We start from the raw sequence: 26,122 nt of genomic DNA on the forward strand, positions 1-26,122 counted from the left end.
CTGTCGACTGAGTAAGGTAAGCCAAGCGTTGTGGTGGGCCTTGCAGTGCAGCCACAACAACGCGGAGTCGCCGACCTCCCCCGCCGGGCGGTCGTCACAGACGCACTCTGGGGCCGCGAGCGGGCCCTCGGAGCCGGACGGCCTGGGCTCCAGCTCATCCAGCTCCGACAGCGACGAGGCGTCCCACCGAGTGCAGTGCTCCCCGTCATGAAGCCTTGCGGAGGTTGCTGTCCTCTTTGCTATGTTCCACTAGGCACTAACCTCGCTAGTCACTTCACCGGGATAACAGTTCTTTGTCCGAGTTATCAGGTTTCATTTATATTCCCCCGTCTGAAATTTTAAATGCTCTAGTTTTTTTTATTAACTTTCAGTGTGTTAAGTGTACCATGTGAATATTTGTCGAGATTTTGCAAAGGACTCCAAATTAGTCTCACTTTTTTTTTTAAATACCCAAAAAGTTTCTTGGAGGATGAAAAACTCTTAACAACTAGGACATGGTATTGCATGATCATGTTTCCATATTGCGTAAACATAGTATTGGGAACTACATTAATACTGTATTGAATTTATTTTTATTTTCTTTTAAAAATTTTATTATTTATCGGGTGTACGTAATAATTGTATTTTTTTAAAAAAGTGTAGGCCAGCCAACTTGTTCACCTCATACTTTCCATTTGAAATCAAGGGTTGTGAATTGCATCTAAGATTAAAATTCATATGGTACATTAGTTTGTTAATAAAATTTGAAAATTATTAGATGTTTATGAATTAAGACCAAATTAAACTCCCTTCTCAAAGAAGTCAAGAATTTTTCAATGCAAAGTTTTTGTTAAAGAAACAAAATAATGTAATGTAAATAATTTTGCACCATATTTCTTTCAATTTTGGGCAAACAAAACTCAACACTAAAGTAAAAATTTTTAAAAACATACTTAACTGTTACATATTTGTAGGTGAGTTTCACTTGTTGATTTGAACTTTTTTAAAAGAAGAAAATTACATATTATTGTGTTTTTGTCATTATGAGTTTTGTGATATTCAAGTTTTTCATTACTAAAAAAGTGTTATTTATTTGCCAATTTCATGTAAATAGTAACATAATTTGCTCATCTCAATGCATATGTAGTAAAGAAAAAAATTAAAATTGTGAAGGAAAAAACTTGTATATATTGGAGTTAGGTTATAGGTGAATTTGAGAGTTACAAATACAGATTTGTTTTGCATGGTTTCAAAATTCTGATGTATGATTGGAGAATTGGTATATAATAAATATTTTTTAATCAAATCTGCTGTAGTTTAGAACTGATATAAACTAATACTAGCAAGGAGGTTTAAAATTGTAAACAACTGGACAGGCTATAATTTGAGTGGAGCTCTAAGAAAAATGATTGGTCAATCCAGTCACGTTGCACTTACGGTTATGTGACTCGCTGAGCTGTCTGCCAGCATGTTGATTTTCGCTCCATATTCACAGCTGCACTAATCATTTTTTTAAAAAATAAAAAACCCAATACATTGGACATTTCATTGATAAAATTACAATATAACTGGTGTTAAGTATTATGGGTTTGTTAGGTAAGTTACTAAATTAAATGAATTTTCTTTTGAAATATATATAGTATTGTTTTTTTTTACAACAATTCAAGGCAGGCATTGGTTAAAATGTTAGCTGTAGAAAGTTTTTTATACCTTCTTTTTTTCGTAGTAAAAACGTGAAGTTTATCCAAGTTTCAAGTGCTTTAATCTGCTACTTGTATGATGGACTGAAAAAATTGTTACGTTACTTATGTCACAGTTGGAGTCCAAATTGCTGGCAGTACTTATGCTGCTGTTGCATGGAGTATGAAGAAAAACTATTTATAGAATAAATCAATTAGCTTCGCTTTTTTTTCCCCCAGTGTGTGTTTTCAACAGTGTGTGTGTTGTTGTTATGTATCTGTCATTTATAATTTCATATCTTTTTCGTAGCTGCAGAATTTAAATTCAAGGTATTTAGTATTTAAATTACAGTGTAAAAAGAAAAAAATCTCTTCCTCTGCATTTTTCCTTGTCGACCAGCGCAGGTGCTAAGTCCTAGCTTCGTATCTGAGCATGAATGAAACAAGAGCAGTCACATAATTTTGTCACAAAATGCAATCCAAAAATATTTTCATTGCACTGGATAATGGGCTACTGTCTTGTCTTTACTAATCATGACAGTGGCTAACCCCTTAGTTTTTATTTGGCTGGTTGTCAGAACTGCTTAACTCGAGTAGCACAAATTACAAACATCCTGGCTGAATACTGTTACAAAATACTACTACAAAAGTTTCTTCCTGTAATGATTCTATAATTCTGTAGCATTGGCAAATATGATTTCATTAGATAATTTCATATAATGCAAAAGTTAATTCAAATTCACATAAAAATTGCAAGCTTTCTCTAAACTGATTAATACAATTTTACTAATTTTAGTATTAATATAGTATCTGATGTAAAAGTCTTTGTCGTACAAACTTGTTTTTACACTGTTGTTTGACCCGACAACTGGGTGAGTTAATAACTAAGAGGAAAAAGCAGATGCGTCGACCCAAGACACATGTTTATTCATTAAATACCTAAGTGAAACAAACTCCAATGAATAACATACATAGGTTGACAAAATTTGCTCTCGCTTCACAAAAGATTACTTATATATTAATATTTATATATATATTTATATATATATATTTATATATATATTCATATATATATTCATATATATATTCATATATATATATATTCATATATTAATATATTAATTATCGACCGGTCCTTGGGTGCAACTGTAACACAATTGAAGCTCAATTAAGCATTTGCAAATAACTGTAATGTGTAAAATTAACGTGAGAACAATTTGACATTAATCATTTAAGCATTAATTAAAAAAATTTGTAACACTATAAAAGATAATAATTAAAACTCTTGACATTACGATGAGAATGTTAACGCCACACGATTCTTGTGGTTAAAAAATGCATATTGTAACTTAAGCAAGTTTTCACTCAAGTTTTCATTGAGTTGGCTTCCACTCCAGCACTAGCTTGATGACTTATGTTGTGGAACAGCGAGTTGGAGAAGCGGTGAACACCTCTGGGACATTGGGCCCGAACTCCTCTTCCAAGTTCATGTAAGTTGATTCAGCTCGCCGATACGCATCTCCAGAACACTCAGTCGCTATGCAGACTCATACGTACAGTGCATAAGCAAGCACACATCAGACCAATATTTCCAAAGAAGTGTCTATGTTAGCTAATGCATAAACCCGATACTACAATCACACTATGTTCCCAGTCATGTGTTACTAACAAGGCAGTTATAACGCTACGACGTAGACAATTTTAAACACAAAACGAAAGCTGGACAACCACAGAATTACTTATATTTTCATAAATGTCCTCACTGAGAGACTCCAAATTTAAGTAGTGGTTTTCATAATATGTAAATGTATGAAATGTTAAGTGATCGACATAACTACGTATGTATGTGCTCTGCGACTACTGTAATGTTTTTAAGTCGTTTCCAAGAGTCATCATCACCATATATTACCTGTCACTGACCAGCTCAGCGACATCAGCCACAATTAAATGTTAGTATTATGTAAACGTATATACGTCTTATAGCATACTTTATGTCCATAACATACTGTCCTTAAGTCCAATCTCAACTTAAAATCTTTACTACTTCACCAACAGTACTCTGAGAAAATTTCTATCACCAACATACATAATTACGTTAATGATGGCATACCAAATTTCACGTCCAGCGTAGTTGCATCATCCTCCCCTCCCACACCGCGTGCGGCAAAAGCTAGGTTGTATAGTCCATTCTTGGTAAAATAAATATTTTTATGGGCTTATACGACTGTCCTTCGCCATTAAATACTTTATAAGTTATTATGATACAATTTGTTTACTAGTCACACAGCAATTTCTGCTGAAAAATCACTAATACCTTGGATTTTATTGAATAGAAAAATTTAGCAGGGCCGTAAATATATTTATTTTATTGCACAGTTACTTTTACATCTGCATTCCAATGTGTTTTTCTCTTCTTTTTTTACGCTGTGAAGGGACGTGGAAAAGATAATTGCTTGAGCTGTCAAAATAAACATCGCTGACGGCAAAGGCGGGAGCGCATCCTGTCGGTCTGTCGCTGTGATTATCTACTCCAAAAACATGTCACAGCATTTCAGGATAGCATTGTTCTTATATCTTTCGTTTATAGCCGAATGTTTTCTACCTGATCCACACAAGTTCCTTCGCCACGTTTTGAAGGAAAATAACAACCAGCCGGCTAGCATAGCCGAACTCGCGTGACGCGAATTCACGTAGCGAGAGTATTTATCGGAACCCATTGTTCGGGGTATGCGAGTCCGAGGTGTATAGCATAATTCCCCAAATTTTTTTTGTTTATCTGCGCATGTGCGAAGTCAGTGATGCTATAGAAAAATAGCCGAGAACCAAACACCTGGCGACGTCGTTAACACAGTGAACACAGCGTTGTGTGTCCAGTGACACCTGAGATGCAGCTGTCAAGATCACACTAACCAGTTGCAAGACAAAGGCACGGGACCGGGACGGCAATAGACGCGCGCGTAGATGCTATCAGGTGATGCGCGCATATTACCAGTATTGGCTAGCATGGACAGTCTAGAGGGGTGGTATCTATTTTTAGCAGTCTTTTGTATGCCTGCCTGCTTACAGTACAGCTCTCGCCAAGATAAACGTGAACACACAGCGCCCAACAAAGTGTAACAGACTTGTTTTTCAGCCGATTTTACTCAAATTTTCGACTTTCTCTGCTCAAATTTTTCACGGTTTCTCCAAAAACTGTCGTATAAACGGAATGGACGCATCAGAGGGGGGTCTTATCGGCGGGATTCTACTGTATTTGTTAATCTTTTTTTTTTTAATTATTTGTTACCAATACATGGTGTATACCATGTTGGATTCATTCACAAAAAAATATATTTGAAAAAAACAAATAAAACATGCATGAGGCTTAGGTGATTCATTAAGAAATTTATATTTTTTTTCTGCAACATTGTTCACACATTTGTTTTTCATATTAACAAATAATTAGTGATTATATTTAACTTTATTAATAATACTCTTAATTTATGTACATATATTATCACGTTGATAAACAAAACAATTTTCAAACTTAAAAATTTACTAGTTTAAGAAAATGCATTTCAAGGTTTTTTTTATTTTCCTTTTTTATACCACTTTATTAAAGTATCCTGTATATTATTTTCTTTTTCATTTTACTGTATTTTTGATAAATTTTTCTTCATATTTTATTAAGTGTGAAAAAAAATTCACTTTATTTTAAAATTTATTTTCATTCAAAAAATATGTGATATTCATGCATATTGTGATCCATTTGAATAAAATCAGTATTCACAGAAGCCTAAAGACAGTAAGAGAGATGAAATAATTTTTATATTTTTAAAATTAGCCATAATTTATTGCTATTTAATCAATGGTGTTCATAACGAAACAGGTAACCATTTAAAATATTTAATGAAACAATAGGAATAAAGATTATCATATATAAATATTCACAAATAAATTCACAACATAAATACTGCTCATAAAGACAAGAAAAATACATAATCATCTCTTATTCCTACTGGCATTTCTGAGTACATAATATGAAGGATAGAATAGGTAAAAATATTCTTTTCTTTAGGAAGTCAATTGCTATCCTATAAAAAAATGCACTTGCAGTTTTTATGATAATCATACAAATAATTCTAGTGGCAAATTTGGTATTTTTTGTCCCCCTATTTATAAAGAACTCTTCTACAACAAAACACAAAATTTCCATCCTTTCAGTTTTTTTATAGAGGCTTTATTTACTGTTTAAAAGTCATCACCAGGCCAAGAAAACTATTTATGCTTTCCAACATATAACATGGAAATTTTATGCCAGTGTTAAGTGCTCACGCTGGCTACTTGTCTTACAATGTAGATAGACACTGTATAAAGTTCTACTGTAGAATTGATATGGAATTCAATCTAATATTTGAATGTACCAAAAATGGTTTTATTGCAAGTAACTGGTTTAAACTTAAAGGATAGTTTTCCTTGATAAAAAATTTATAACCAACATTTCAGATGTAAAAAAATTCTAGATGTAAGCATTGTCTTGACATAAGGTAATGTATGCTTGTGGTAAGACATGTAAAGGTGGACATTATCACTTCAACTCACACACACCTCACTTGGTGCAATTTTTTTTTGCAAAACCGTTTGGTTGAAAAGAAAAAAATGAAAATTTCTGCCTCCATAACGCACACGGAAGGCACCGTTGTTTATTGCCTGGCCCATCGTACTGTGAGTGCCAGATGGGACTTCTGATAGAACTTTGGAATGTAATGGAACTGACGGCTGCCATCAACTTTAGAGTGTAATGCAACACACTGCTCTCATCTGTTCGTTTTTAATCTTTTTCACCCTTGGAAAATCCATTCTTATTTCTCCTAGTTATCTTTTATCATCAGGAAACTACATTCTCCCATTTTATTCTTTCCACGATTGTGTACTATCTGCAATAAAATGCCTATTTTCAGAAGGATTAGTGTTGTACTCATTCATCCTTATATTGCTACAGCAAATTTTCAGTGTGTTTAATGAAGGTTCACATTACGTTACGGCAGTTGCTTGGATTCCGTAGACGTTTTGCTGTTTTATGGAAAGTACTTTTTAAAACCACAACATAGCTTATACCTGTTGTGTTCAGTGCTCTCTCTGCCACACTTTATGATATGGTCTTTTCTACTGATGCACAGTCTTACAGCATGGCAGTTAGCATTGATCTTCCCCCATCTGTTTGTAACTGCTAGTTGACAGGCCCCAAGCTTCCCCTCGTCTGCTGTAGACTTGAGTGGTAAGGACGGTGCACAACTTACTACTGTATAGCTTTTTGGCATGTGACCTTGGAAAGTTTACGTCAGCAGATGTCAGTTGTGTGCAAGTGCACATATACACATGTATAAACTCATATGCAGACAGATTGACCATTTTTAACATAACAATTTCTCATAAAATGCTAACAAAAAGTTTACATTGCAAATGGTTAGGCAACTTATGTATAAAACTCAGGGAATTATTGCATCTTCAAACAAAAAGTCAGTGCACAATTTTTATTTTTTTTTTAAATCATTTTATTTTTCATTAAATAAGTTCATTTTAGTGACTAGTTCATTACGCCTCTGAAATTACAAACAAATGGGGAAATTCACAGAGAAAAAAATGTCAAGCTATTCCAGTAATGCCAACATTTGCTAGTACAACAAGCACAAAAATGTGACGCTATCCGTTTCCTCAGTTTTACATACACGTGCGAACGGATCACGCTCGGATACTTACTGACGCTCAAACTTATAAGGGAACAGCGGAGGGATGAAAACATATTTTTTTACTACTCGGTCAAGATCCGGGTTTCAGTAAAAACACAATTTAACCCTGAGTTGTTAATGTTCAATTCACCAGCTGTACAATAGATAGTTTGACGACGTGGCGGGGACTAGTACACTCCGATGGCTTGCACCAGACCAGCGTACAGGTGCAGCGCGACAAGCCCCAGGCACAGCGTGTAGAGGCAGCGTGCCAGCAGCGCGAGCCACGGTCCCGCGGCCGCCGCCTGCAGTAGCACGTCCGTGAGCAGCGCCTTGTAGGAGCACAGCAGCAGCGCACACGTCACCACGGGCGCCAGCGAGCGGTTCAGGTCGTGTCGCGACCACAGCCACACCAGCGTCACCGTCGCGATGTGGTGCACCTGCGCGGACACAGCGATCACCACCTTTCCTGGATTTGTAATCTTGGCAAGTAACACAACACACGACACACAACACTATGGTAGGTATGTAGTTTATAAAACAAGAATTCACCAACCCTACAACCAGAGGCGCAACAACTAAATTTTCAAAGGGGGGGGCAATATACCTTTTTATAAAGAATCATCAATCCCCCCTATTGTAGTGGGGGGTGTATTTCAAGGTCGAAAATGGTGCTATTTAAGCAGTTTTATTATCTAAAAATTGATTACACAGCTAGTGGAAATAAAATATCCAAATTGTACAGCACTTTCTTTGCCCCCGTTTGCCCCCACTTCAAGGGGTTTCAGAGGGGGGGCAAAATACCCTTGCCCTCCCCTGTTGTTGCGCCCCTGCCTACAACTTGAAACTGTAAAAGTTTCTCATCTTGCTTCTTTCCATAAATAATGTTTATTAACAAATAAGTGAATTTATTAGTAGTTTATGTTATTTTAAAAGTGTCATTAGCATTCACTACGCCCTAATTTAATAAGTACAAATGTGATGCGAGTGATAAAATGAAAATTGTAGCCTTCTACACACATGACATCTGCATCAAAATGTCTAAATGCAAGAAGTTAAAAGATGGCTGATACTTGTGTTGCTTTTTTTTTTATTTGCATGGTTTATGGGTAAATTGTTATTGGCCAAATTTGATATTTAAATTTTTGGGTGTTGTCTTCTTGTGTAGTTTATAAGCCCAGCCTTACAATATAAGGTTTAGGAGACAATAATGTTATCTATAAAATATGATTAAACATATCTCATATTTCTTACATCACGAAAAAAAAATTTTTTGTATAACAGCAGATTTTTCTGAAGAAATATTTAGTAAATGGGACACCTTAGTTGTGATAATGACCAACTAAGGGAACAGAGAGAATAATGCTCTAATGAGTGACAACCATGATGCAATTGGCAAACGTTATGAATGCATGCCTGACTTCTTAAAAATGGCAGATAATGCATAACATGTTTCTGGTAACAAAAATTTGCAACAAAACATTATGTGCACTCATACTAGTCTTCTTTAATCCGGCATTCTATGGTTTGGAACTCTGTGATCCAGCACCAACCGAGCTGCTAGGGTTCAGATTTTTTCAGGTGTATTCTGACTGTCGATCTTGACCAGTAGGTGGCATTACTGCACTGCCAACGTTTTTAGTTCGCTCAGCGAGTTTATCGCTACAGCCTCATTTTCATAAATTCAAAACTAACTTCTAAGAAATTATAAATATCTGAATTCTGTTTTGAGAAAATTATGTATCAGTTGTCTGTAATGACAATAAAACTCTGCCCACCATTACCAAATCTTCTGCTGGGGCAGGGCTTAGGCCTTTCGAAAAGTGCTGGTTGGTGGATCGGGAGAGCTCGGGGTAACTGAACAGGTCTCCTTGAGGGACACAGTGTAATAAAGAGCGACACAGCGATATGCAACAGCGATGGAATGCATTGGTAAGGGATTACAGCAATGTCCACCACATTCCCCACTCGCGTATGATCCAGGTTCTACCTGGCCAGGACTCGAACCCGCATCACATTAGGTCGATGCAGCTTGGACACCAGCACAAATAGTTGCCAAGTTTTAAAGGCATTACTGAATAACTGCACACGTATGAATTAGTATTCTGGTTAAAACTATAGTGTCATTCTGCAATATCAATCACTAATCCAACATGGCCGGCTCCCGAACGAACTAAAGCCCTTTCACTTTCAGTATAAATGTGATAGTTGAGGTTGATGTTTGTAACTCAATACTGAACAAATGTAGGTGAAATTTTAAACAATAGGATTAATACATGAGCTACCAGCAGAAGACTTTTGGGAGGGGCTAGCATACAAAGAAAAGGATACAGTTGCAACATATGACATTAAGGCTGTCTTCACTCTGGGCCACAGGAAGCGCACCAATAGAAACACGCCACACATTGGTAACATGAAACCAAACAGAACTATTTAGAGTGAGTGGCGCATTCACGCCACAGTTTGCCAGGGGTCGTGCACACTGTCACATTTTTAACCAAGCCACTTCCCTCAATGTAACTGGTTCTTCGAGTGATGGCAGTAATGTCTGTAACAACCCAGATTACAGTCTTCCCCATGCAATCCAGTAATAATATTATTATAAATTTTTTGACATATTTCAGGTTAGATGTAAAGTTTTTCCTTTTAGAAGTTATTGTTAATGTAATTCACCGGGTTTACTGTTTTTATTTTTAAAATGCATAAGTTTATTTTTGAAGTAATTTTTTGCTGGCTTCGTGTGGGAAGGCATGCTGACGTAATTCTCCTTCGTTATTTCCACAACCGAGGCTTTGTTTCACACGCTAGGCATTTGAGTCAGAGTCACGGGAGTGTGTGAGAGAGAGAGAATATGGCTGCATTGTGGGAACAGATGTAAGCATTTCGTGGAGGTTTCTGTTGCTATGCGCAGTGATTGGCTGAAAATTATGTCAGCGAGCCCAGCAGGTTACTGCCCGCACAAAGGGAAGAAAGGCTGTAAAAAATTAGTCATTGTCCGAACACCGCGCCGAGCAGGCCGGCATCAGGCGATGGCTCCGTGTTTTATTTTTTTTTAGATGTGCAGTTTTTTTTTTTTTTTTTTGCGTTCTGTTGTGAGGAATATTTTGTGATTTTTACATGAATTAAGAAAACAGGTAATACATTGAACATTGCGTATAAATTACTTCGTGACCTGCTACCAACCTGTATGTACACTCATCACCTAATTTTGAGCTAGCCGGAGGTGGTGAGTGGTAACATGCCATAGAAGTATAAATTCTAATGTGTGTGGAAACTGCATAGTTTTAACTGTTTAGTGAATTTTAACAAGATGGACAGTATTTTAATACTAGGCTACAGCGTCTGCACCTCACAGTTAAGAGAGATATGAGCTAAATTATACAAAATGTGTCATTCTTTCAGTCAGTGAAAATGTCTTCATAATTATGCAAATAAATAATTTGCTTGGATCACATTATATACAATTACATCTACTACAAAATAATGCTTTTCTTTGGAATAAAAAACAAAAAAATTACAATGCTAGAGATAAAATTACACCATAATTTTGATGGCTGCAATCATTTTTAGTCACTCTTTGCAATTTGAATAGTGACTGATTAAAAACAGACTTTAATGCCCAATAAATTATAACTTTAACCTTCTAAATAACCAGTTATTCAATCAGAACCATAACTGCCATAACTGGTATTGCAAAATAACCATTCTGCTCATCCCTAGCTGTTATGTGCGTTTAATATTGGCAAACATTTATGAATTCTAGCAGCGGGCGCAGTACGTGTGTGATTCGCATCCATAAAAGTTGTTTGATTTGAAAAGTGAATATTTTATTTATAGTTTATTTTAGGGATGGGGCGAATCCTGATTTCCTCGAATCCGAATCCTAACTCGAATCCTCGACTGGAATGCCGAATCTCGAACCCAAACCCGAATCTTTTAATAGATTATGTCCACATATCTAATGTAAGTGAGATGTATTCTGCTTGCACTAAAAGTCCCTTGACTTTATCACATGTAGATTGGTACATTTCTGGTATAAGTGTATATAAAGACAACAATTTTTTCTTGAGAAATTTCAGTTTTAGTACAGATTAGCGGTTAGGTTTTTTTCTATAAATAAGCTAGAGGTCTGCGAGCCTAAGAATTTTACTTCAAGCTGAGCTCGAGCTTTTGTGGTACAGTTACACTTTTGGGAAATTATTTTTATCTTAAACTTAATATCATGTTTAAATAAAGTATTAAAATGAAGTGGGCTTATTAATTTTGGGTAACTATTTACAGAGTGTGTTTACTTTTGCACTGCTAGAATAAAAATAAAATGTTTTTTCATTGAATCTTACCTGTTTCCATTGGTTCATTAGTAACTGATATCATCCAACTAACATAACCAAGTATATGTTTGTGTAAATGTAACATATCTTTGGAAAAATTTCACCCTTGTCAATTTTTCTGGAGTCCTTACTGAGCTTCAACAAACTTAACACCAAAAATCATGTTGTTTGAAAAGTACATTCACATTGTTTCAACATTTCCACTTTTCAGCACAATAATTCTGAGAGAGATTGTCACAGAGTATTTACATTCTGTTCTTTAATCTATCATTCAGAACAATAATTTGTTCTGCACGTTCAGGAGTTAAATTAGCTCTACGATTGGAGATAGTGTTTCCAGCAAAAGAGAAGCGTCTCTCGCTGGCAACCTGCTTGGCTGGAATGCTTTAGTAAAATTGCTTAACCTCAAAATTAGTGTCATAAATATCTGTAACTGGTCATTAAAGTTTAATCAATTGAAAGTAGTGTTGCGCCGATTCCTAAAATATACCGATTCCGATTCCATTTTCGATTCTTAAATTAAAGGGTTGATTCTTCGAATCCGATTCCGATTCCTTAATTTTTATCTGACAATGTTCAACAGAGTAATATACTAAGAAAAAAAAGGTTGTTTATGATTTTAAAAATGTAATTATGTTGTGTTTCATTTTCTGTGCAGAAATTAACATTATATACAGCTTATATAATGTTAAAAAGTATGTTCATTACCATCAAGTTACGCTACCTTGTATTTCTAGCACAATTTGGCCTTTTAACCTTGCATATAGTTAGACGAAACACGTGTTCAAACACTGCCAATAATCAAAGATGTCTAATGACTTAAATTGTAAATAATGTTATAACTTAACAAACTTTAGATACCTTACATTATCAACTCAATTAATTAATTGTAAAAAAGAGGGTTTGTACGGTTAGGTTAAGAATTTTATTTTCAAGCACAACTAAATAATGATCCAAATAAAATGTCAATATAACCTCGTTTATACATATTTCAAGGGACCATGGCGAAAAAAAAATAAAAAAGGGAAATGTAAAAATAATACTTTATTATCTCATTATGATGGAAATAAAACAAATATGCACCACACTAAAATAAAATGTCAGAGATGCTTACGTTTTAATATATTATCTAGAACTTAATTATCTCACTTGGTGAAAAGAATAAATCCATCCAGTCTTGCAGTTCCTCACAATCGTAAAGAGAAAATAAATTTTCGGTTCTTGAGTAAGAAAGTTCTGTGCAATTTTTAGCATCTCAAAATTTTCACATTTTATGGTGAGATTTTCTTACACAAAATATTTAAACTCTTCAAATAATCGCGTGTTAACATTTAATTCATTTCAGAAATTTATCGGAAACAATTCTGTTAAACTAACACAACTACTTTCAAAAGATTGTTTATGTTTGCCGTTTGGTAATAAAAATTTACGAACGTTTCCGCACCTTGGTCAAGTTCCATATGTATATGACCAACACCAACAAAATACATACTGTAGGATTCCATGATGGTTTTACACTAAAAACCTATAATTAAAAACATCAACCCAAGATAATAGACACACTTTTTTTAATTAAAAAAATCAGAAATTAATAAAAATAACTTAAATATGTAAAAAAAAAAGTTCAAAAAATTGTTTAACCGGAAAATAATTTTGTTTTAAATAAACGAACTTGAAAAATATACTAAATATTAACCTCACAAAAACAATAAGTATTTATTATTTCATAGGGATAAAAAAGAGGATTTTCCGAAATTAAAAAATAATTCCAGCGTTAACTAATTGTTTTATTTACAATAAGTACAATCCATACTTTTTTAGCTAGGCCGTAAGATCTTATGTATATACTTTAACCAACAAAAAAGTGCGCCGAATGACTGAAGTAGCTGACGCAAAAAATGCTTGAATTGAATAATTTTATCTTCATTCTCAATCAAGAAAAAAAATGTTTTACAATAAGCATTTAAAAGTGAAGTTCTACTCAGCAATAAACAAGAAAAATTTAAGTTTTAAAAATAAGTACTTAAAAAAAACACTTATTGAACATGGACCATTGCAGCGAGATTTTTATTAAAAATTTTAATTCCTAGGGATCAAACTAAGGATTGTCCGAACATAACACATTATTCCAATGAAAGCTAAAGGTATCCTTTACAATTTGTACCATCCACAATTTTAAGCTGGGCCGTGAGATCTTCTGTATATACTTTTACCAACAAAAAAGTGCGCCGAATGACTGAAGTAGACTGCGCGAAATGTGCTCGAATTAAAGATTTTTTTCCTTCATTCTCAATCTAAAAAAAAAAAATATTTCAATTAAGCATACGAAAGTGAAGGTTCTACTCAGCAATAAACCAGAAAATATTTAAGTTTGAAAAATAAGTACTTAAAAAAACTATAGCTAAACATCGACCATTGCATTCCAAATTTTTATGATAAATTTTAATTAATAGGGATCAAACTAAGGATTGTCCGAACATAACACATTATTCCAATGTTAGCTAAATGTATCCTTTACAATTTGTACCATCCACAGTTTTAAGCTGGGCCGTGAGATATTCTGTATATACTTTTACCAACAAAAAAGTGTGCCGAATGACTGAAGTAGCCTGCGCGAATTGTGTTTGAATAAAATAATTTTTTTCTTCATTCTCAACCGAGAAAGAAATGTTTTACAATACGTATAAAAATTTAAAAGTTCTACACAACAATAAACAAGATAATATTTTAGTTTTAAAAATAAGTACTTAAAAAAAACACTTATTGAACATGGACCATTGCAGCGAGTTTTTTATTAAAATTTTAATTCATAGGGATCAAACTAAGGATTGTACGAACATAACACATTATTCCAATGAAAGCTAAAGGCATCCTTTACAATTTGTACCATCCACAATTTTAATCTGGGCCGTGAGATCTTCTGTATATACTTTTACCAACAAAAAAGTGCGCCGAATGACTGAAGTAGACTGCGCGAAATGTGCTCGAATTAAAGATTTTTTTCCTTCATTCTCAATCTAAAAAAAAAATATTTCAATTAAGCATACGAAAGTGAAGGTTCTACTCAGCAATAAACCAGAAAATATTTCTGTTTGAAAAATAAGTACTTAAAAAAACTCTAGCTAAACATCGACCATTGCATTCCAAATTTTTATGATAAATTTTAATTCATAGGGATCAAACTAAGGATTATCCGAACATAACACATTATTCCAATGTTAGCTAAATGTATCCTTTACAATTTGTACCATCCACAATTTTAAGCTGGGCCGTGAGATATTCTGTATATACTTTTACCAACAAAAAAGTGTGCCGAATGACTGAAGTAGCCTGCGCGAATTGTGTTTGAATAAAATAATTTTTTTCTTCATTCTCAACCGAGAAAGAAATGTTTTACAATACGTATAAAAATTTAAAAGTTCTACTCAACAATAAACAAGATAATATTTTAGTTTTAAAAATAAGTACTTAAAAAAAAACACTTATTGAACATGGACCATTGCAGCGAGTTTTTTATTAAAATTTTAATTCATAGGGATCAAACTAAGGATTGTCCGAACATAACACATTATTCCAATGAAAGCTAAAGGTATCCTTTACAATTTGTAGCATCCACAATTTTAAGCTGGGCCGTGAGATCTTCTGTATATACTTTTACCAACAAAAAAGTGCGCCGAATGACTGAAGTAGACTGCGCGAAATGTGCTCGAATTAAAGATTTTTTTCCTTCATTCTCAATCTAAAAAAAAAAATATTTCAATTAAGCATACGAAAGTGAAGGTTCTACTCAGCAATAAACCAGAAAATATTTAAGTTTGAAAAATAAGTACTTAAAAAAACTCTAGCTAAACAACGACCATTGCATTCCAAATTTTTATGATAAATTTTAATTCATAGGGATCAAACTAAGGATTGTCCGAACATAACACATTATTCCAATGTTAGCTAAATGTATCCTTTACAATTTGTACCATCCACAATTTTAAGCTGGGCCGTGAGATATTCTGTATATACTTTTACCAACAAAAAAGTGTGCCGAATGACTGAAGTAGCCTGCGCGAATTGTGTTTGAATAAAATAATTTTTTTCTTCATTCTCAACCGAGAAAGAAATGTTTTACAATACGTATAAAAATTTAAAAGTTCTACTCAACAATAAACAAGATAATATTTTAGTTTTAAAAATAAGTACTTAAAAAAACACTTATTGAACATGGACCATTGCAGCGAGTTTTTTATTAAAATTTTAATTCATAGGGATCAAACTAAGGATTGTCCAAACATAACACATGATTCCAATGTTAGCTAAAGGTATCCTTTACAATTTTTACCATCCACAATTTTAAGCTGGGCCGTGAGATATTCTGTATATACTTTTACCAACAAAAAAGTGTGCCGAATGACAAGTAGCCTGCGCGAAATGTGTTCCAAAAAAATATTTTTTTTTCTTCATTCTCAACCGAGAAAGAAATGTTTTACAATACGTTTACCAATTTGAAAGTTCTACTCAACAATACACAAGATAATATTTCAGTTTTAAAAATAAGTACTTAAAAAAAACACTTTTTGAACATGGACCACTGCAGCGAGATTTTTATTATAAATTTTAATTCATAGGGATCAAACTAAGGATTGTCCGAACATAACACATGATTCAAATGTTAGCTAAAGGTATCCTTTACAATTTGTACAATCCACAATTTTAAGCTGGGCCGTGAGATCTTCTGTATATACTTTTACCAACAAAAAAGTGCGCCGAATGACAGAAGTAGCCTGCGCGAAATGTGCTCGAATTAAATATTTTTTTCCTTCATTCTCAATATAAAAAAAAATATTTCAAATAAGCATACGAAAGTATAGGTTCTACTCAGCAATAAACCAGAAAATATTTATGTTTGAAAAATAAGTTCTTAATAAAACACTAGCTGAACATGGACCACGACAGCCAAATATTTATGATAAATTTTAATTCATAGGGATGAAACTAAGGATTGTCCGAACATAACACATAATTCCAATGTTAGCTAAAGGTATTCTTTACAATTTTTACCATCCACAATTTTAAGCTGGGCCGTGAGATCTTCTGTATATACTTTTACCAACAAAAAAGTGTGCCGAAAAACTGAAGTAACCTGCGCGAAATGGGTTTGAATAAAATAATTTTTTTCTTCATTCTCAATAGAGAAAGAAATGTTTTACAATAAGTATACGAAATTGAAAGTTCTACTCAGCAATAAACCGGAAAATATTATTTTTTGAAAAATAAGTTCTTAAAAAAACACTAGCTGAACATGGACCACGACAGCCAAATATTTATGATAAATTTTAATTCATAGGGATGAAACTAAGGATTGTCCGAACATAACACATGATTCCAATGTTAGCTAAAGCTATTATTTACAATTTGTACCAAACACAATTTTAAGCTGGGCCGTGAGATCTTCTGTATATACTTTTACCAACAAAAAAGTGCGCCGAATGACTGAAGTAGACTGCGCGAAATGTGCTCGGATTAAATATTTTTTCCATTCATTCTCAATCTAAAAAAATATATTTTTAATAAGCATATGAAAGTGAAGGTTCTACTCAGCAACAAACCAGAAAATATATAAGTTTGTAAATTAAGTACTTAAAAAAACTCTAGCTAAACCTCGACCATTGCATTCCAAATTTTTATGATAAATTTTAATTCATAGGGATCAAACTAAGGATTGTCCGAACATAACACAATATTCCAATGTTAGCTAAATGTATCCTTTACAATTTGTACCATCCACAATTTTAAGCTGGGCCGTGAGATATTCTGTATATAATTTTACCAACAAAAAAGTGTGCCGAATGACTGAAGTAGCCTGCGCGAATAGTGTTTGAATAAAATAATTTTTTTACTTCATTCTCAACCGAGAAAGCAATGTTTTACAATACGTATACAAATTTGAAAGTTCTACTCAACAATACACAAGATAATATTTTAGTTTTAAAAATAAGTACTTAAAAAAAACACTTATTGAACATGGACCATTGCAGCGAGATTTTTATTAATAATTTTAATTCATAGGGATCAAACTAAGGATTTTCCGAACATAACACATTATTCCAATGAAATCTAAAGGTATCCTTTACAATTTGTACCATCCACAATTTTAAGCTGGGCCGTGAGATCTTCTGTATATACTTTTACCAACAAAAAAGTGTGCCGAATGACTGAAGTAGCCTGCGCGAATTGTGTTTGAATAAAATAATTATTTTCTTCATTCTCAACCGAGAAAGAAATGTTTTACAATACGTATACAAATTTGAAAGTTCTACTCAACAATAAACAAGATAAAATTTTAGTTGTAAAAATAAGTACTTAAAAAAACACCTATTGAACATGGACCATTGCAGCGAGATTTTTATTATAAATTTTAATTCATAGGGATCAAACTAAGGATTGTCCGAACATAACACATGATTCCAATGTTAGTTAATGGTATCCCTTACAATTTGTTCCATCCACAATTTTAAGCTGGGCCGTGAGATCTTCTGTATATACTTTTACCAACAAAAAAGTGCGCCGAATGACTGAAGTAGCCTGCACAAAATATGCTTGAATTTAATTTTTTTTTTTCTTTATTGTCAGTCAAGTAAACAGTTTATTTTCATTAAGCATACAAAAGTGAATGTTCTACTCAGCAAAAAACTAGAGATTATTTAAGTTTGAAAAATAAGTACTTTATAAAAAAACTAAGTAAACATCAACCACAGCAGTCAGATTTTTATTATATATTTTATTTCATAGGGATCAAACTAAGGATTGTCCACACATTACTTATTATTACAGCGTTAGCGCAAGGCTTTTTTTCCATTTTGTACCATCCACAATTTTAAGCTGGGTCGTGAGATCTTCTGTATATACTTTTACCAACAAAAAAGTGCGCCAAATGACTGAAGTAGCTGATGCGAAAAGTGCTTCAATTGAATAATTTTTTCTTCATTCTCAATCGAGAAAAAAATTGTTTTTCAATAAGCATACAAAAGTGAAGGTTATACTCAGCATTTAACCAGAAAATATTTGGTTTTCAAATATAAGTACAAAAAATAAACACTATCTTAACAAGGACCTCTGCAGCGAAATTTTTATTTTAAATTTTAATTTGTATGGATCAAACGAAGTATTTTCCACACATAAATCTTTATTCTATCGCTATCCCAAGGCTATCTTTACAATTTGTACCATCCTTAATTTTTAGCTAGGCCGTGAGATCTTCTATATATACTTTTACCAACAATAATGTACGCCGAATGACTGACACGGTCTCAATTTATATTGATATTTCATGTGTCGCAGTCATACGCTCCTAGACGACGATATCTGACTGTAGATTTAAGGCAATATAATATACGTTTAATCACTAGCAGCTTCTTTTTTCAACAAGCATAAAGTTCTTAATGATTAATTTATCATATATATTATTGAGTGAAAACTATTTTATGCATGGCCTAAAATGTAATTTTTGAAATGATTGTAGAAACTTAGAATTTTCTTATACATTCATGTGTTTGCAATTGAGTGTACCATTTTACCATCTTTACACATATATGTGCTAACATAAAAAATTAAGTTTTGAAAATATAGAAATTTATTTCCTTTGTAGCTGGCTAGTAGTGTAGAGGCTTAAAATTAATCCCTTCCTTATCATTCAAGTACTCCATATGGGCAAATTTTGTACGCGAGGACACAATTACACCACTGCCCACTTGAATTTGGATACGGTCTTAAATGGAATGGATGACAATGTACAAATCTAACTAAAGAAGCAAATTTACATGTATCAAAAAATAAATCATAGTTATGCATACACCTACTGAAATATAACAAAGGGTATGAAATCACTCGTTGCCTAAATAAGCTAATAAGAGTTAGTTATCACACGCACATTCATACACAGATTCACGTTGTAAGCAGCCCACAAAATAATAATACATTTTTTGCATACTTCGTTTCATGTTCGGACGGCACTTGTGATATGATTTCCGGGAACAAATACATACAATATATATTTAAGGCGAATAGCTAAGTTTTCCGAATGCATTGAAGTCTGGACCAGAGCCTGATTCTCGTCGCTGCAATATGTTTGGAAGAATACACGGGGATTGCTAGCATAGAGTTACTCGTGGCTCGTGTGAAATTACTATGATAACTGTGTAGGTAATTTATATTGTCGACACACAATAAGGTGATCCGGGCTGCATTTCCATAAAGGGAGAAATGTAATTATGCTAATTTGCAATATCTGCTCCTTCCAGGTGAAGACTGTTTTTATCAGAACTTAATGTTTTTCTCAACGCTGTAGAGAAATTAATTTTAACTCATTCAAGCGATAGCCTTTGTTTATCATATAAGCGGAACCAATTCATATAGCCTAGGGTTTCTCTGTTTACAGCATAAGTTTTTTTTTTCATTTGTTCGTTTAGAAATGGAAGCAAGACTTTAACATTACTAATTGAGTAATCAATATGAATTGATTAAGTATTAAAATATACATGTACATCAGCTTGATTGTAGTATTGGAATTAATATAAATCATTAATTAATAAAGAAAATAACAGTTTGACAAGATTCGAACCCTAATGGATACGAGCTATTATTGGTAGCCATCTATGTGGTTAAGTGTTGTTTAATGTGTAAGAAAAGACGCATCGCCGAAAATTCGCCACCAACAAAGTCGACAAACAAAATAAAATACATCGCCATCAAAGACTTTACTTTGGTAAGGACCTCTCTGATAGAATTTCCACCAAATACTAACTAATGATGGCCCGTTATCGGTTATCGTAATGATCGGCAATTTTTCAGATATGGCCTATTGGTAAAAATAAACCTTTTCGTTTAAACATTTCTTTACAAACTGGCCTGCTTTTGACATGGCGTCACGTCAGGCTGCTACAAGGACAAAAGCAGCAGAAAAGCTGTTCTTTTGTAAATGGGAGAAAGATTTGGGAAGTAAGTTTATGGTGCTCAAAATTGTTAACTGGCCGTTCTTAATTTACAGTGATTTTATGGCAAGAGCCTCTTTGCTCCTAGAGCAATAAATCTAACCCGCCCGTCAGTTGCCTTGACAGCTGCCCGGAAGTAGCGGGTTTGCTTGTCCTTTCCCCGCCCCCTGCTGACAAACCTTCCAACAACACTGTTGCGACCTTCCCCGCATGTTTTATTACCCGAATGGTAGAGTGACAAAAACACAAGCGACCGAAATCGTTCCTTGCCCACCAGCCGCCTAGTCGCGCGCGTGCACGCGGAGCGCAAAAACACAGTCCTTGCAGTTGTATGCTGGCAGTTCATACTATTAAGTTTAATTAAGTATAATCGTAGTTTTAAGTGACTCATACAATGCCCAACACCGACGCAGCCATCTAAAAATACTGTCGTGCTTTGGCCCAGCGGGGCTCTAATTATAGTCTGATTTTTTTCCCTTTTTGGGGCCCCGAGACCCTAACTGGCGAAGCGCCCAAGAATAATCTCCTACACATTTACAATTCTTACTGATATTTCTAGTTTAAGTATGTGTGCTGGCTGGCAGCATGGCGGGAAACGGCGCAAACCGCCCCCTAAAAATCAGTGCCATCCAAAATAAATGCGGACCAAAGAGTCCAAGCTCCTCACCTTTGCTTAGAAGAGCTTTTCTACTCTGTCCAACTCTTCTTCCTGAACCATCCTTCTGTTCCCGTAACCAACCTGCGCCTCAAAGCAATAGTAGTGTGTGTGTGTATATATATATATATATATACACACACAAACACGCGCACACACACACAAACAAATCGTTTTGTAGTATTTTAGTGGAAAAAAATGTAAACACAAATGTAATACCTGACACCACCACGCGTACAGATATTGCAACTTGACCTATCAATTACGTGTATACTATAAACATAAATGTGTTGAGTACAGTGGCGTAGCCAGGATTTGTGTTTGGGGGGGGGGGGGGGTTGAGAAGCATGGTCCCCCCCCCCCCCCCTATTAAAACGAGGGAGTCCGGGGGTCCACCCACCCCCGGAAAAAATGTGGATTTTAAGGTGTAAAATAGTGCTATTTTAGCAGTTTTCGGTACTTAACATAAAATATTGAAATAGTAAAAATATTATTAATTTTTTTATAAAAAATTTTTTTAGTGATGAAGTAAGAAATTAATTAAAGATATTTTTTATCAATCCCAGTGTCTTGTTTACGTCTACTTAAAATCATAAATCATGCTCGAAGCTCAACAGTACAAAAAAAAAGTGAATAAAAAAATTGGTTGTCTGTAATGTCGGTTTACGGACGATAAATTAACGTGACAACGTCATAACAAAACATTGATGAAATGATTGCATACTTTTATGAATAAAATTGAATCATTTTTATTGAATTATCACTATTTTGTATGGATACAAAGAAGGAGTGAAATTAAATCTACAATTTAATTGATAAATGTACTTTTATTTGCACTCATTAATTCAAATATGTTTATTACTTTAACGAAGAGATTATTTTAACTATTTTTATACATATTTGCTATTTAACTTCTTCCAATCTGTGTTATTCTGTTAATGATAGGACGATGATAGGAAAAGTAAGAAACGAATGAGAGTGTTTCAAGTTAAATGTGCCTCGAAAAAGTCAAATCGATGGTTGTTCCAATCGAGTGGAAGAGAGATAGATGCGGCGCAAGCGTACAATGAGCGTAACGGGACACAGTGTAACGGGACACTTTCGTGCGTGCAGCCGGCGTTCATCGATTTATTAGACGTCACGTCAAAAGGATTGGGTTTCGGCAGAACTGATCTATTCCTGGAAACAATTAGCTTTAGCTTGAAGAGTTACATGACACCATGTCGTCGTCTCAATTCTATACACACACAGCGATCCTTACACTTTTAGAAGCCCAGTCAACACCTGCTTATAATTACCACGCTGGTTAAATACAGTAGGTGTAAGATATTTGAACACTTGGGACCCGTCACGGCGTCACAACCTTATAGCTTCTGCCTGTGCCAGGGGTATGGGAAGGGAAGGAGAATCGGTAGGGCTCGCTTACTCTTCCCCTCCAGTGCAGTGGCCGGTGATAGCAGTAAGACACCCAGGCTTTTAGCTAACCTGCTTTCAGTTAAGAAAAAAATAATTGGGGCTAAGGGGGGGGGGGGGGTTATAACCCCTTAACCCCACCCCCCTGGCTACGCCCCTAGTTGAGAACAAACTTAAATCTGTCTTAAATAATAGCAAGATAGAAAAACTCAAATAAATTTTATGGCATTTATTTTTTTTGTTAATGACCAAAAAAATTTAAATTTGTGTTAAAGTCATAATATTAACAGGAATAAAGTTTTTTGTATCTTAATGCGATTTGATGAACAATATTTTTAGTATATCTCTGAGGAACGAACAAACCTGATGGTTGCCAACCCTTGAACACGCAACATTTCCAAATTCGCCACTATTTCTCGCTCGTCCATCTGCTCGATGTGGTTGTATTGACAGCGTGTGTTTATTTGTTCCTCCTCATCGCCCTGAAGTAGATTTGCGAAACCTTTGGATGGCCATCAGGCATTGAGAACAAATAACCAATTTTTTGATACACTTAGTCCTTAATCTTAAATGTCGATTCAAAATTACGACCATCCTCATTCTGAACGATTTATGTTGCTCTAAATGATGTCATTTGGAAGCAAGAATTGAATTAACGAATTTTACGCGAAAACAATTTTCATTGAGATGTGGCTCCAGCCAATAAAGTTATCGATGGTTCTGGTGGCGAATGGTGATGCGCAGCAACGACTGGCCGATTCACCTTTGTATTTAAATGCATTACAGTGTTGGCATTATTTTTCTATATTGTCGATGACAATTAGGGCATGTGACGAATAGCCTATTTCCGGCACATATTCGAACGCAAGGCGGTGAAGTGGCTCAGATCAGTTGCTTAATAAACACACAACATATAAATATAAGGTTCTTATATTTGAATTTTTTTGGATGTTATAATTTGTTGAGCTAACTCAAATGTTTATTTTCAATGCGCTGTTTAACACTCCGTAAATTTTATAGAATCATCGACACAATTAAGCACTGAAAATAAAAGGTTGCATGTTTGATTGATTGTCATTAAATGCACAATTGTATAAAATTTAAATTCTTGGAATATCATGTAAGATATTCACTTAAAAACATACATTGTGCAAATGTTTAAGGTTCCGCTTTAAAGTACACTTCATGTATGATTTAAAATGTAATTTTAATGTGTTTTGTCCATGAATAATACACTCAATATGCACACAATTGTGATACATGGAACATGGAAACAAAGATAACAGAAATTGAAATGTCTAAACAACGCCAAGCTACGACGCAAGTGACAGAAATAAAACTATGTATATCACTTTAAAAAGTATTCTATTTATATTTTATCCAGGCTACTTGTTCTATTAGAAACAAATACAATAGTTTTCAGAGCGCCAATTAAGGTTTGTATTTCTTATAAGTAAATATTTTTATTCTGAGGTAATATTATAAAATAAACTAAACTTTTGCATCTATGTACTTACATTAGTTAATTAAAGCTTTTTACTAGCGAATTTGACCTGATTATTTATATCTTTGTTACCTGTGATTAAAATGCTCCTACCCAAACGACTTGCCATGGATCCCAGAGCAGTACAGATTGCGACACTCCGAATGCTCTAGCTATCAAATCGATTACTGTAGACTCCTAAATATATACAATTAAAAAGATTAATCAATATGCAGAAACTAAATTTAAAAGACTTTTACCTATGGTCTTTTAAGTTTCTGTAGTTTATATAATTTTTATTTTATTCCAGAAATTCGGTAAAAACATTATTTCGAAATTTGTGTTGTTTCATCTTGCTTATTTTTCATAGTATATATATATATATATATATATATTTTACTTCTATACTATCACATGTAGAAAATGTGTTGTGAAATTTTTTTATTTGTTAACTTAAATGATACAACAAAAACAAGTTTGTAGGATTCATGTTTGTGGAGCACTGCAAGGAGCTGCTATTTATTTATTTTATTTATCGACTTTGTTGATGGCAAAGTTAAGGGAATACGCCTAAACATTTACATTTCTCTACATCATCATTACATATCTACACTAATATTATAAACAGGAAAGATTTGTATTTTTTTGTGTGTGTAGGTTTGTAATGAATAAACTCAAAAACTACTGTGCCGATTTCTAAAATTTTTTCACTATTAGAAAGCTACAATCACCCTGAGTAACATAGGCTATATTTATTGCTAGAAAAGATAAGGAAGGAATCTTTACTAAAACTTTAGTAACGTAATCCAATGTGTAAAAAAAATGCCATAAAACATCTTATATCGCATGCGCTGCGGAAACTATTGATGATAGAACAAAAGTATGTCCTATACAATATTAAAGAACATATCAATAACCACAAAAAAACTTTGCGATACTATATGTCCAACTATTATAGTTATGACACAATAACCACTTATTACATTTTAAAAGTTGATATAAATGCCGACCAAAATTAGACCATGTTATTCATACTTCTGTTAAATTCCTTATCCAAATAAATCATATTGTTTTCAAGACTGTTTCAATTCCTGTAAATTACTTTTTTAATTGTTAAAATCGGCTATTCCAATCAATAGATGTTGCGAAATTAATAAATCATAGAAATAGAAAAAATAAACGCTGTCGCACTGTGCATGTTATTGATACCTATTTATTATTCCTTATCCAAATAAATTATTTTGTATTCAAAATTGTTTCAATACCTGTAGATTACTTTTTGAATTATTCAAATCGTGTATTCCATTCAAAATATATTACGAATTTAAAAAGTCACAGATACAGAAAAGGCGCGGCTAGCCAGGCACCGCAGGGGTGCGGGAGAGGGGCGGGCACATCTATGAAATAGGTAGCCGCGCGGCTCAGTCGCGCGGTCGGCTCGCTACGCAGCGGACGTAACCGACATTCAACACTTTTTGACTATTTTAATTGCAAATTTTTTTCCAAGTTAAAAAGTTTTTCTCAGAACTAATTATAAATAGTTTATTCACGCTTTATTGTTTATTTTATATAGTATTCTCTCACTTTTTCAATAGTAAGTATTTATCAAAAGTTATATTCTTATTTTATCTGATTAAAAAAATTCAACGTAATGCCTAGGAAAAAAAGTCTTAACTATCTAAAAGTTGCTCCCAAACGAGATTAGCAAAAATAAGACGTATTGGAGAATCATCTTCTGAAAATTCAGATCGTCTCGCAAATCAGAGAGCGTATGCTTCGCAATCGCGGGCCACAGAATCTAGCGCCAAACGTTCGCTACGCCTTGTTCAAAATAGTGACAGAATGTCACAAGCACGTACAAGGGAATCTAGCGCCGAAAGTTCGCAACGCCTTGCT

At 33.9% G+C, this 26,122-nt stretch overlaps 2 protein-coding genes across 2 annotated transcripts in view; one reads left to right on the plus strand and one right to left on the minus strand.

Moving 5' to 3' along the window:
• LOC134530968 (DDB1- and CUL4-associated factor 8-like) overlaps positions 1–1,285 on the plus strand; it is a 45,907-nt gene extending 44,622 nt beyond the window's left edge. The window contains exon 10 of the mRNA XM_063366359.1: positions 47–1,285. Coding sequence (XP_063222429.1) covers positions 47–211 — 165 coding nt within the window. The 3' untranslated portion in view covers positions 212–1,285. The remainder of the gene's footprint in view (positions 1–46) is intronic.
• A 6,201-nt stretch (positions 1,286–7,486) lies between these two features.
• LOC134530969 (BOS complex subunit TMEM147) overlaps positions 7,487–26,122 on the minus strand; it is a 38,318-nt gene continuing 19,682 nt past the window's right edge. The window contains exon 4 of the mRNA XM_063366360.1: positions 7,487–7,806. Within this exon, the coding sequence (XP_063222430.1) occupies positions 7,555–7,806 (252 nt within the window). The 3' untranslated portion in view covers positions 7,487–7,554. The remainder of the gene's footprint in view (positions 7,807–26,122) is intronic.

Source organism: Bacillus rossius, chromosome 3 (assembly GCF_032445375.1).
Source record: "Bacillus rossius redtenbacheri isolate Brsri chromosome 3, Brsri_v3, whole genome shotgun sequence".
Lineage (NCBI taxonomy): Eukaryota > Metazoa > Arthropoda > Insecta > Phasmatodea > Bacillidae > Bacillus > Bacillus rossius.